This window comes from Artemia sp. Qi Xiang Cuo, chromosome 11, assembly GCF_049724085.1.
Source record: "Artemia sp. Qi Xiang Cuo chromosome 11, ASM4972408v1, whole genome shotgun sequence".
In the NCBI taxonomy this organism is placed as follows: domain Eukaryota; kingdom Metazoa; phylum Arthropoda; class Branchiopoda; order Anostraca; family Artemiidae; genus Artemia; species Artemia sp. Qi Xiang Cuo.
The window spans coordinates 63,889,434-63,903,260 of NC_142804.1; the positions used below are offsets into that span (position 1 = coordinate 63,889,434).

A 13,827-nucleotide genomic window follows, 5' to 3' on the forward strand; every position below is an offset into this window, starting at 1 on the left:
ACAATATTTAAACGATTTTTTTTGGGGGGGGGGCTAGGTTAGGTTACGTATTTAATATATGCTATGCTTTACTCCCTACCCTAATGTGCAAATATATATAGCCCAAATTTGTTTCTAAACTATTACATTTCCATCCTATTTTATTTCATTAGCATTAACCAAACTTGACTTCTTTCTTGTATAGCGCTGGTTTAGTTATAATGCACAAGTACCACCATTTGTGGCATCCTTGTTGATTAGTAATCTGATCAGGGGCGTTACTTGGAGGTGGCTTTTTTTCTTTGCTTATAAATTTTTTTCGTCTCTCTAGATTTGAAAATACCTTTTTTAAAGTATTTTCATTTTAAAATGCCTGTTTTTGACATTTTCGTTAAAAACATCTGATTAAAAACGAAAATAGCCTCCTCCCCGCTATATTTTGAAGAATATCCTTTTTGTTAAAGAATACCCTTTTTGGTAAGAACATCTTTTTTTCATTCTAAATGCCTTTTTTTGTTTTTCATTGAAAAAACGAAATCCTTCCCCCAGGCACGTACGCAGGAATTTGTTTCGGGGGGGGGGGCAAATCCTTCAAACCCATTATTATGTGAGAAAAATCAGAAAATTATGGGAAAATGAAAAAAATCGTGAAATTTCGGAGGGGGGGCGGGGTCGGGCCAGAGGCCCCCCCCCCTGCGTACGTCCCTGCCTTCCCCCCTAAATTTTGAAAAATACCTTTTATACTAATTTTCATTAAAAATAACTTTTTGGGGGGGGGGGGCATTTTCACTGATAAAATTGGAAAAATTTCCCCACTAGATTTTGAAAAATACATTTCGCCCCTCCCCTTTCCTTACATTTTCCCGAATTGCCCCCACTGAAAACAGCCCACAATTGAAATCGTTTGTATAATTAAGCCGGAAATTTCAAGGAGGACCTTAGAATTTTAGAAGAGAAAAACAGTTGCTTTGCTATGAAGGCATATGAAGGTTTTGTATCTATTTTGAGATTGATCTTCTAGCTAAAGTAAGACAGGGGGAACTGCTTAATTATCTATGTCTATTTTCTCCAAAGGGCAGTGAACTTTGATGAACTTGGGCAAATTTTGCTGTGTAAAGCTGAAGCCTTCAGAATTCGATCTAACAAAAAAGTTGTACAGACATTGAAAATTACCAAGTGAAGATAAATCTAATAGAAAGACTAAAATACTCAATTGGCTTGGAAAAATATTGCTGCTTAGTTCCAACGACAATGACGCGCGGAAATTATTTTTTGACCCACAATTGTGGATCAACAAATTTGTTCTTACGATTGTTGACAACGATGTGTTTACCTAAATATGCCTTACGAAGTCAGTCATGTCGATAATCAGTCAGGATTTTTGGACAATCCCTGTTCTTTATTTATCTTGAGAATCACGCATGTGCATAAAAACAAAAAATTGAAATGGCGAGAAATTAGTCTGAAGAGTCAATATCAAGAACGAAAAATCGTAGAAATCCCGGTTTTCAGTTATGTTTAGATCCAAGATGGAGCAATGAGGAAAAAAAAAATCATTTTAATGTCCTTGGTATATTAAGGAATAATGTAATGGCTTCCGAAAATAAATCGAAAAAAAACAATGGAAGTAAAGAATATTTTTTACACGAAAGTCATTGGCATTCGCTTTTCTTTTTATCTTTAGCAGGGGAATAATTTGCTATGGGGCAGGGGGCAAACCCCCCCCCCCGGATTTTGACAAAATTACGCTACTGATATTGGGATAGACACTTTATATCTTATTACGCATCATTTTTTATAATGTAATAAGATATTTCTTACGTATTATTCTTGGGATCTATCTAGTTTTTAAACAGCAAGTGGGCAAATTACATTAAAAAAGCATGTGTGCTTACAGGCGACCAAATATGTAATTTAGTTATATTATTGTAAACGAAAAGCATAATTTTATGTATCTGTTCTTTGTTGACTTTTAGTCATGCAAACCTAATAAAGTTTGTTTACAAAATCGCAAACGACTGTAATTGAAAAAACAAACTATATCATTAATATTTTCAAAAAATATCTTTAAGAACATAAAAGTGAGGTAACCGTTGGATTCTTTTTACACATTAGCACGTTTCGCCTTAGTAGTATTTAGTTGGCTAGATTGTCATTTCTAATTCACCTGTATTTCCATTTTTCTTTTCAAACAATCTGTAAAACATCGGGATTTTTAGTATCTTCTTTTTTTTGTCGGATATGAGTTTGGAATTTGGTAAATTTCCTGAAAAATCGGCAGAAGTGGAAACGCTGTAATTAACTTCCCTGATTTTGTAAATGAAAGGTGCGAAAGGGGACAAGGCAAGCTTTCCAAGATCAAGCCCTGAAAAGGTGCCCATTGCAATATCCTTAAGTGCAAAAATTTACGTCACAAGAAAGAATAAAAAAAATAAAAGAAAAACTGAGATTGGGGTTTTATAAGACCAACGAAAATACTGGAGGAAACAACACGAATCTTTCGGGGGACAACCACTTCATGACCCTTCCTAGAAGTAATATTCACATTCCCGCTGCAAGGAAAATTTTTGCTGAAACATAGGCTGAACTGTGACTAAAGTAAATCTTGGCAGCAGGGTTGCCACCCGGTGAAACAAAAAATCAATAAATCTTTTGGTTGGTAATTTTCTTCTGTAATCTAGCAATTTATGTTCTGATTTAGTGTTTTTTTTTTAGGTAATATGAAAAATCACTAGAATAGTGATAAGTTATTAGGGGTGACAACCCTGCTTGGCAGCATGCAACGCAAAATGAAGTCCACTGCATTTTGTTTTAGCGATGCAGTCACGCAGGGTCCCCGATCCTGTACCACCTCCATAATCTCGAAATATCCCAGATTTTATTACCAAGATGATTAATTCTGCTGCTATTTTTTACTTTCTCCAACATGCCCCTCCTCATTTTGTATACTCTCCTAGAATTGTATGATGAACCTGATCTTACGTCCTGCGTTAATACTAAGATATACTCAATTTGAAGAGTCTTTAAAACAACATACGGTACTTATTAAAAATCCGGTAAACAGGCGAGAGAGACCGCATAAAAATCTCAAAGATCCTGATGAAAAACAGGTTTCCGCTGCCTAGTGAGGGATTGCTCGCTCTGTGAAAGATATTTAAACTTAAGTTTCTTTGGGCTAAAGAGCTAAAAAAGGTACCTAGGTTAGGTTAGGTTACGTATTTAATATATTTAATATATGCTTAACCCCCCCCCCCCCTCCCCTCCATCATTTGTAAATATGTAGCCTATATTTGTTCATAAACTATTATATTTTCATCCTATTTTGGTTTATTTCTTTAGCATTAACGAAACTTCACTTCTCGCGTGTGTACCAGATTCATAATAAGTATCCGAGATACTTTTATTATAAATTTAAGCTAAATCTCAAATTGAATACATGTAAGACACTCGTGTAATTAGTGTCAAACTTTTAAATCATTTAGCTAGTTGAACTGCGGGAAGTAAAACCCTTACTAAGTAAAACCCACTACATATACAAACTGTTAAAGCATGGTAATCTTGAGTTAATCCAAATATAAGGGCCTTCAATTATCATTGGAGGAAACCTTTTTTTGGGGTGCTTGCAAGCCACCCTGTCTGTATCTAATTTGGCTAAGCGTTGATAGTAAAAACCGATCACAGTAAAAAACAAAAATAAATATATAAAAACCAAAAAACGGTTACAGTAAAACCTGGCGGATGTCCAACGGCAACTAAGTAAACCCACCAGGCATACACATTTTTAAAGGATATTGATCTGAAGACAGTAGAAATATTAGGGAGGTCAACCATTATAACAGGAATCTTTTTTAGCGAGTAGGATAGTAACCAGTCCTATATTCAATTTAACAGTAGCCCTACCTGTAATTGATTTCAAATTTTTCTCGGTAGTGTCTAGGTTTCCACGGAGCCAGAACAGAGAACGATCGTGAGACATGCCGAGCATTCTTCAACTGCCCTCCATGAGCTTGGGCAACCGGATGTATGGCTGGAACACCTTCATACTCTGAAGAGTCATCTCTCCGTCTCTGACTTGTATACCCTGGGACTGGGATATCTGCTACTGTTGTAGCATGAAGGTAAACTGACCTTTGAGATGAAGCACTTGCTGCTTGACTTCCTGAAAAAAGATAGTTATAAACCTTCTTTTATTTCACTCTGCCTTATCTGAAAAGATAGACAGGATACCTTCAATTTTATGCCACCAGAATATTAAGTTAAGCATGGAAACTGGGGAAGGTATTGATGCGCTTCATCGGAATCCCATCCCCCAAAGTATCACGGTTTTTACTATTGTTCCATATTTCTCAACTACTTTCGCGTAGTTTGTCCCTTTTTTTGTTATTTTGACGAGCTCACCACCTCCATCAAACCTCTAGATAAATTACTGCCTATGTGCCTATTTTAGTGTATTCACGGCACAGGGTCCTCATAAGATCCTTTACACATAAAGCCTATCATTTAAACTGCATATTCAAGGCCCTATTCAGTGAAGGGATTAGGGGGGTTTGAACCCTTCCGAAATATTTTTTCGACTCGTAAAATCTTAATAAAGTATATAAAAAAACACATTTTTTTGTATTTTTTATAGTTTTTGTGTACCCTCCCACTGATGAATACCTCCCTCCCCCGAACAAAAACCTCGAATACGGCGCGGTGCATATTTGTAAACTTAAAGCAGCTGTGTCCAAGAATATTGGTTGTTTGCATAGATTAAAGTTTCCATTCCCATACCATATTATGAGAACTTTATATTTTGAATTAAATTATTATTATTTCAAGTATTACTCAAGTGTTTTGGATGTTGACTTTCCCTTAAAAACTAAAAGGGTTGCCAATTGTTCAGAATAAATCAATCAGAATTTTATACCATTTTTTTAGCTCACTCTAGGAAGACCGAAAAATTATCTGAAAGTATAAAGTTGTTTTTATTTCTTGATATTCTTGATTTAAGACAGATTTTCCATTTTAATTTAGGAATGTGGTTTCTGAAAATCCGGCATAAAGATTACTGTTTGAATGGACTGAAACTTTTTATTGAAAATGATTATAAGTATTTGTCAAGAGCACAGTTTATATAATTAGGCAGTAAATTTACCGCAGATTATTTCTGGCTCTTCATTCTCGGTGCGAACACAAAAAACTCCTCCCACTTATTCATGCATTAGCGGAATCCACTTATTCATGTGGATGTATCCGTGAATCCACTTATTCATGAACTTATTCATGAAGGCGAAGCCAAGTTTCGCGTTCAAGAGAAATCTGACTTCTCTACCCATGAAAAGATCTAGTGTCGCTTATGTTTATACGTTCTCTGGAGCAATTGCACCTTGGTCCGGGTTTTTATAATGGGTGAGATAGGGAAAGATCATACTGCTAATTATATATACTGTGGTCGAGAGTAAGGAATAACTTCATTTTCCCATTCGTTTAGAATGTGAGTCGAGATCGAGATTCAGTATAAGTGTAAGATAGTAAATAAAATTTATAAGAAAGTATATATACATATATATATATATATATATATATATATATATATATATATATATATATATATATATATATATATATATATATATATATATATATATATATATATATATATATATATTTGATAGTATAAGTGTAAGATTCAGTATAAGATAGCCCTCATCTATTAGTTGACTGAATTAGTGAGTAACTTAACATCACTACTCAGAACATTCAACAAAACTAACAAAGATGGTTCTTTCAGCTTGCATTATCGGACTATCTAATATTTTATTAGTTATTCATCCCTATCTCCAGTTACTTATTTGCCATTTACCCACCATCTCACCCCATTTTTTCTTCTTTTTTTCTACAAGTGTGCATTTCTGTTGTTGTTTCTTTCTTGTGATGAAGAATACGCATCGAATCCTACCTCTCTGTCTGCCTTGTTACAAGTTGATATGTTTAAGTTGTACGTTCAAATAAAACTAAAAAATTCAAAGATTGTGCCGTTTAAAATTTCTGCTTTAAAGCATTAATTAATAAAAAACGATTAGCTTTTAGTTTTAAAAATTTTTAACTTGAGCCTTTAAATACTGATTATTTTACTACGCAGCCCTTTCTGTCATGAGTGCGGCCCTTGCAATGTAAGCATCCACGGACTCTCCAGTCCCAGGATTAGCAACGCAAAATGTTAAGAACTGAACAATTTCTCATGGTTTAAACTAATTTTCTTGTAATTCGCCGTGTTTACAGTTTTGGTCAATTCCAGTCCTCTAAAATTTAGCTTCCTCTCTCTCTCTCTCTCTCTCTCTCTCACACACACACACTCTCTCTATTCCCCTTCTTTCTCTTAACAGAAAAAAAAACGAGCACGTGTTTTTTTAGATGAGAAGTTTACAATTTTAATTAAGAATAAAAGTATTTCCTTTAAAAATAATTAATTTGAACCTTTCTGCATATTAATAATTTTGCTTAAAACGTCACTCAGTCCTTTATTTCCTGAATCCATCCCTTTCACAAAAAAAGCCCTCAGGGGTTTCTACGGCCGGGATCAGTTTGCGAAAATTCTAAGTGTTGTTTCATTACTTCTCACATCTTTCTCATAATTCGCCAGTTACTATAGATTCGGTGAATTTTGGCCCCCTAAAATACTGCATTTCTCTCTCTCTCTCTCTCTCTCTCTCTCCTCTCTCACTCTAAGGATCCCGTAAATGGGTGACCGTGCACAAAAAAGAGGATCCACCCTTGTTCTTGTCCCTAAACAAACAAGTAATAGTACCAACGACTTGACTGAGTCTTTCGCAAATTAAAATAAGTCCTTGAATGTTTAAAGTAGGGTGGAGACAGAAAAAAAAAATATTTAAGACCCTTTGAGCAATAAGTTTGAGCATAAATAGTCAGATTTGCATTAATCTTTCCGGGTTCATGCAGTTGTCATCAAAATAAGAAAAAGCACACATAGATTTGATTTCACTCCTTTTCACTGTTATTTAAGAGATTGGGCGGAAAGACGAGATTGGGCGGAAAGACGCAAAATAAAATTCAATCACGATAAAGCACCGAAAATAATCATCTTGCCTGTACTAACCGGTTGTACACTGTTAGCCACAAATGTGTATCATTTCTTTTCTTTCAACCCTATTTTGTCTGGATTTTTGTCCGGGAGGGGGGAAGGACCAAAAAATTAAATAAAAGTCAAAAATTTGTTTTTATGCATTTTTATGCATTTTTATTACGTTTTTGCAAGTTGGACAAACATTTTTTTATTGGGAGGGGGGGGGGCAAACCCATCAACGTCTGGGCACGGCCTTGCATAGTTGCTGAGCAGATTAAAACCCTACAAAAACAGAAAAATTATATGAAAAATGTGAAGAAATTTATAAAAACTAAGAAGTTTCGGAGGCGAGGGACCACAGACTACCATCTAATGGTCTCAAATCAGGTTAGGGCCTGAACCAGTGGCGGATCTAGAGGGGGCGAGGGGGGCGCGCCCCTCCCTAACGTAGTCTAAATAGAGTAATTTACTTAATTAACGCAAGTTTGCGTTAAATAAACTTGCTCCTAACGCAAGTTTATCGGATCAACCTATTTTGCGCCCCCCTCCCTAAAAAAAATCTTGGATCCGCCCTTTGCCTGAACTGCTTAAAAGCTCACTAAACGCATTCAGGTTTTACAACAGTAAATGGGATGCTGACTTCTTGCCACCATCTGTACATCGAGGAGCGCCATGTGTGGCGCAAAGTTCTGCCACGCTTGGCACAGTCCTAAAAATACTTGGTAGACTCCCCTAAATGCTTGTCACAGTTCCGCCACGCTTGGCACGCGTCACCTTGTGTACATGATTAATGAAAGAAAGCGATCCCTCGACAACAGTAAGATTAAGTATCACTGATGCTTACACAGATTCCTGACTTCAATATTTTTGCAAACCTCAAAAGCCCTCCGATCAGATGATTAGGCTTCCTAGTGGTTGACGATATCCAATGACATTGAGCGGGCGGAGCGTTATCCAATCCAGCCCTAGCGCGGGCGGAGCGTCATACAATCCAATGACATTGCGCAGACGGGCTAATTTTGTTAGATAGCCAATATAATTGAGGAGCATGTCGTCCCATGTATTTTGCTGGGAGTTATATATCTGGTGAAACCTAATATATAATCTGTGGTATGTTAGTATTCTACGCCGAATTTATGAATTTTGTTCTTTGGTACAAAAACGACAGGGTTATTAAGCTTTTCCTAAGAAGTACTGAAGTTGTTGAGCTTTAATTTGATGATTCCAATCCAACTATAATGAAAAAAAAATCATTAGATTCTTACTAAAAAAGAAAAGAAGTTTACCGAAAGTTGAGACCCTTTTATTTTGTGCCAACTGAAAGTACAAATTTATTCTCGTCTAAAAATAGGTTCTTTGAATAAGAAACTAAAAGACAGTGATGGATAACATCCATTTTTTTGTAGGAAGAATAAGACAAATAAAAAAATGTTCCAGTTTTCTATTGCTTGTAAGGTGGCTCATCAAGACTAGCTTCCAAAGCCTAAAAGGTAGGTACGCCCAGAACGCAGTGGGAGAGAGAGCAGCCGAATGGCGTATTCAGCATTATTGTTCGGAGGGGGGTGGGTGGTATTTTTTTCGGTTTGGGGCTAGTGTTTTACGAGAAACTTTTAAAAACGCATCAAAATTTTGTTTATATAGCCTATAGTTTTGTTACGTTTTTACGAATCAGACAAAAATATGGAGGGGGAATGAAACCCTGTACCCCCACCCCACCTGGATACTTCCCTGGCGCAACATGAATTTAACATGTATCTAAAAGACACAACAGGTCCCTTCTTGGCTCCACAGAAAATGTCCTGGTTTTTTCAATCCCCCCCCCCAATTTCACATGATTTGACTGTTTTTGAAGGGGTTAAGAAACTTGACCAACCTTCTAAAGTAAAGTCCTTCGTACGGGCCCAAAGACAAACCTTATGAATACACTGAGAAGAAAGGTTTATATCTTCGCTGAATTGAATCTTTTAACCATTGAGTAAAATAATTGTTCCTGGTTTAATTTATTATTTTCCCATACTTTTGCATAAGGTCCTGACAATCGTACGGCTATAAAATTAACACTCCCATTTAGTCACTGATAAACCTTATCGGCTCCGAAAGGGTAGGTGTATATTGACCTTTTCAAACCTGTTTTGTGTTCCCTCTGTAAGTTTTGTAATTTTTTACAGTCCTACCAGGCACGTACATAGATTGAGAATAATAAAAAAATAAATTTTATTCGGTTCTTGAAAAAGAAACGTCCAGAAATTCGGGATATTTTAGGATTTCTGGGGAGTCGGGCCCAAGGCCCTCCCATCCTAAATGCATCTAAGAATCTTACGGTATTAATTCTTCAGCTTATTGGTGCTTTCACATTACGCTGTATAACCTTTCAAACTAGCTTAAAGTTAAACTACGTAAGGTTATGTAACCTTGTGCGGAGCAAATTTTGTCCGTAACTTTGACAGCAGAAGACTCGAATTCTACGTTGAATAGCCTACTACGCTAAGCATGTTTTATGTTCGTTATGGAAAAGTCAACAGCTCAATTGCCATTCCACATTTTTAATTTTTGAATAGTTTGCTTATGATATTTGTAATGTTTTTAGACGATGATTACGGGGGTTCCAGAAGCTTTTACGTTAGTATAGCTTGAAATTCGCACTTTACTAGAAACCATAGATAAGTAACGTAACTTAACCACGTAGCACAGAAAATTACGTACGTAGTGTGAAAGCTGTTTAAGACAACAATTTTGATACCATTCGATCGTTAAGACTCGGTTTTACCTACCGAAATACCGACCATACTTTGTTCTTGATCTGTTGCAAAACCGGTTTCTCTATGTGCATTCGGAGATAATCAGCTGAGCCTGAGTGAGATTAAATAAAAAAAAACAAGTTTTTTAAACTGAAAGTAAGGAGCGACATTAAAACTTAAAACGAACAGAAATTATTCCGTATATGAAAGGGGCTGTCCCCTCCTCAACGCCTCGCTCTTTACGCTAAAGTTTTTTATTGTTTTAAAAAATAAAGTTGTGAGACAGAGTCAAACTTTAGCGTAAAGAGCGAGGCGTTGAGGAGGGGACAGCCCCTTTCATATATGGAATAATTTCTGTTCGTTTTAAGTTTTAATGTCGCTCCTTACTTTCAGTTTAAAAAACTTGTTTTTTTATTTAATTTCTGATCGTTTTTTAGTTAATGCAGCTTTTATTTGTATAAAAATTTTACTTTTCTTTTGCTAAATGGATGTCTTTACAAATTAACTTACGTAACTAACTTCTATATTCGTAAATTTTTCTTCTAGCAAAAAATACAAAGTTGCAGATTTTTGCAGATATGAGCTTGAAACCTATGTAATAGGGTTTTCTGATACGCTGAATCTGACGGTGTGATTTTCATTAAAATTCTTTCACTTGTAGGGGATGTTTCCCCCTCTGTAAAAAATCGAGTAAATTTTCTCAGGCTCGTAGCCTTTGATGAGTAATACTAAACTTAATAAAATTTATATATTTAGGATCAGCATTATAAACACATTCTTTTGATACATTTATTGACATCAAAATTTCGTTTTTAAAAGTTTCGATTACTATTGAGCCGTATCGCTTGTTTTTTTATTGTTTTTTTTATTACGTATATGTTATTACTTATATGAAGGGGTTCTCCCCTTAGTCAATACCACGCTCTTTACGTTAAAAGTTAAAAAAAAATTTGATTCAGAAACCGCTGAATCACAAAGGCCGTTTAATTAGAATAGATAGCTCTTTTGAAAGCACTAAAAAAAAACTGTAGCGTAAAGAGCGAGGTACTGACTTGGGGAGAACCCCCTCACATACGTTATAATTTCTGTTCGTTTTAAGTTCTAATATTCCTTCTTACATTCCAGTTGAAAAAACTTGTTTTTTTTTATTTAATTTCTGATCGTTTCTTAAATAATGCTTGGAAATCCGGCGCCCCCTTCATAGAAATGTCCCTTACCCCAAAGAAACATCCTCCACGGCCCAATTCTCCAGAGTAACCCCCTCCTCTAGCCCCCCCCCTCCAGAAAAAATCCTTCCTGAAAATTGTTGTATACTTCCCAATAACCAATAAATAATGCTGGCAAGTCCGGCGCCCCCTTCATGGCAATTTCCCTTCCCCCATGAAAACTTCCTTCATGAACAGATCCTCCAACATAACCACCGACCCCCCCGTCCCACCCACAACCACAAAAAAAAACTCCAGAAAAATTCTGTATACTTCCCAATAACCAATACTATATGTTAACATTGGGTAAAGTTCCTAACTTTTAACCCTCCCTCTGGGAACTTCGGGGGATTAAGTCATCCTAAAAGACATATTTATCATATTTTCGACCATGCTGAACAAAATGGCTATCTAAAAATTTTGATCGGGTGACATTGGGAAAAAAATAAGCGTGGGAGGGGACCTAGCTGCCCTCCATTTTTTTGGTCACTTGAAAAGAGCACTAGAATTTTTAATTTCCGTTCCAATGAGCCCTTCCAAGATATTCTAGGACCACTGGATCGATACGATCACCCCTGGGAAAAAAAAAACAAAAACAAAAAAACACATAAACTCACAAATCAACATGCATCCGTGATCTTTCTTCTGGCAAAAAATGTAAAATTCCACATTTTTGTAGATAGGGGCTTGAAACCTCTACATGAGGGTTCTCTGATACGCTGAAGATGATGGTGTGATTGTCATTAAGGTTCTATAATTTTTTGGTGTTATTTCCCCCTTTTTTTGAAAATCAGGCAAATTTTCTCTGGCGCGTAACTTTTGATGGGTAGAACTAAACTTGATGAAAGTTATATATTTGAAATCAGCATTGAAATCTGATTCTTTTGAAATATCTATTGATATCAATAACCCGTTTTCTAGAGTTTCGGTTACCATTGAGCCGGGTCGCTCCTTACTTACAGTTCGTTACCACGAACTGTTTGATAAACTTCTATGCAGGTATATTTTGATTACATATTTAATATATAGAGTCGGTTAGGTCATATTAACTATTTAATATAACGCGTTCTGGGCGGCCAGCTTTCCATAATTCTCTGTTGTAGTTTCCATAATTTTGTTACTGAAGTATTATGTTTTCATCATATTTTGGTACATTTAATTATGATTATTCTAACTTAACTTCTTGAGTGTGGTCGGTATAATACGTAAGTACTAAAGTAAATTGCTTTGCATTTTAAAAAAAATTGAAAAATACGTTGAAAACATGCAAATTACGAAACTTTTCCTATCTTTAAGTCAAGTTTAGATCATTCTCCAAGAAAAAGTAAAAATGATATCATACTTCTGGCTTGGTGACTGGGTTGATCCGAAACTAATGAATTCAACGAAATAAGCATCTTGTCCTCTCAGTGAAAGTCACAGTTAGGTCACAGCTCGGTGCAAGTCACGGTGCTGGTCATAAAATCACATGTGTCACACGGAATATAAACCTCAAGTTTCTTTACGCAAAGGTAGCATAATCACAGAGAAATAACCTTATACCGTTCTTAATTATATTGAATTGTAAAAAAAAAAAAAACGTTAGAGACCTGTATTTTTATTATGTTCCGTAGACTATCTGCTTTGTGGTTTATCTACTTTTTTATTCTTCTTCTTGCACTGAGGATGGCTGAGCGAAGTTCTCGTCTGAATAATATTATTTTTTTTTTTCACTGGCTGCGAGTTATCACGCCCTATGTTTTTTCCACAATACTATGCCGTTAACTTATACCAGTGTTGCCAATGCGGTACAATTGTACCGTTTTTGGTACAATTTGGAGGTCCTGATACAATACGGTAAAACCCTACTTCTTTCAAATTAGAGACTTGTTGTCCCGAAATTTTTAGGTGCCTGTGGGAGATCTTATAGAAATTTGGGTACTGTTCCATTAGCTCGATGCCACGCGAAAAGTGAAGTTTGGTTAATGCTAATGAAACATAGCAAAATAGGATAAAAATATAATAGTTTAGAAACAAATTTTGGCTATATATTTGCACATCAGGGGGTAGGGGTAAAGCATAGCATATATTAAAGAAGTAACCTAACCTTACCTAGGTACCTTTTTTTACCGCTTCAACCCCAAAAAAACTAAAGTTTAAATATTGTAAACGGAGTGAGAAACCACTGTTTGCAATGTTCATCATAGAAATTCTCCGTTGAACTAAGCTGCTTGACTAGTTTCTTGTATTATGTTCGCTATACAATATCGTGGCACCGATCTAATAGAGCAGTACTAAAATTTGGGTACTTGTGTATTATCCCTAACGCACTCAAGAAGTTTGCTCTGTTTGATCGGAGAAAAATGGGTTTGTCTGTCTGCAATTGGTTGTAATTAGCTTAGTCTTAGTGAGAAAAACTATGATGCAGGTATATTTTAATTAAATATTGAATATATAGAGGTGGTTATGTTAGGTTAGGTATTTAATATAATGTGGTCTGGGCTACCTACTTTCCATAATCCCTTTATGTAGGTTTCATAATTTTGTTACTAATGTCTCATATTTTCGTCATATTTTGGTATATTTCATTATGATTAACCTAACTTCACTTCTTGAGTGTGTTCGGGATAATACACGAGTACCGAAATTTGTGTCAGTAACTTGCAAAATCGACTTTTCGTGGTATTATGGCTGGGATTACCATTTTATTTTTATTTTGATCTTTTGTGAACAATCTACTACTACTGCTGACAACTCATTGCAGCACCAACAATGTCGTCAATCGGGGCGAGGGAGGGGTAGAGGAGGGTACTTTTACCCCTAAATTTTTGCCGCCCCCCTAGATTTAAAAAAAACGTTT

General features: G+C 35.8%; 1 protein-coding gene across 2 annotated transcripts in view; it reads right to left on the minus strand.

Moving 5' to 3' along the window:
* The window catches only part of blo (bloated), a 162,215-nt gene that overhangs the window by 60,377 nt on the left and 88,011 nt on the right, over positions 1-13,827 (minus strand). For both annotated transcript variants that reach the window (XM_089096941.1, XM_089096940.1), the window contains one exon: positions 3,880-4,138. In XM_089096941.1, the coding sequence (XP_088953067.1) occupies positions 3,880-4,138 (259 nt within the window). The remainder of the gene's footprint in view (positions 1-3,879; positions 4,139-13,827) is intronic.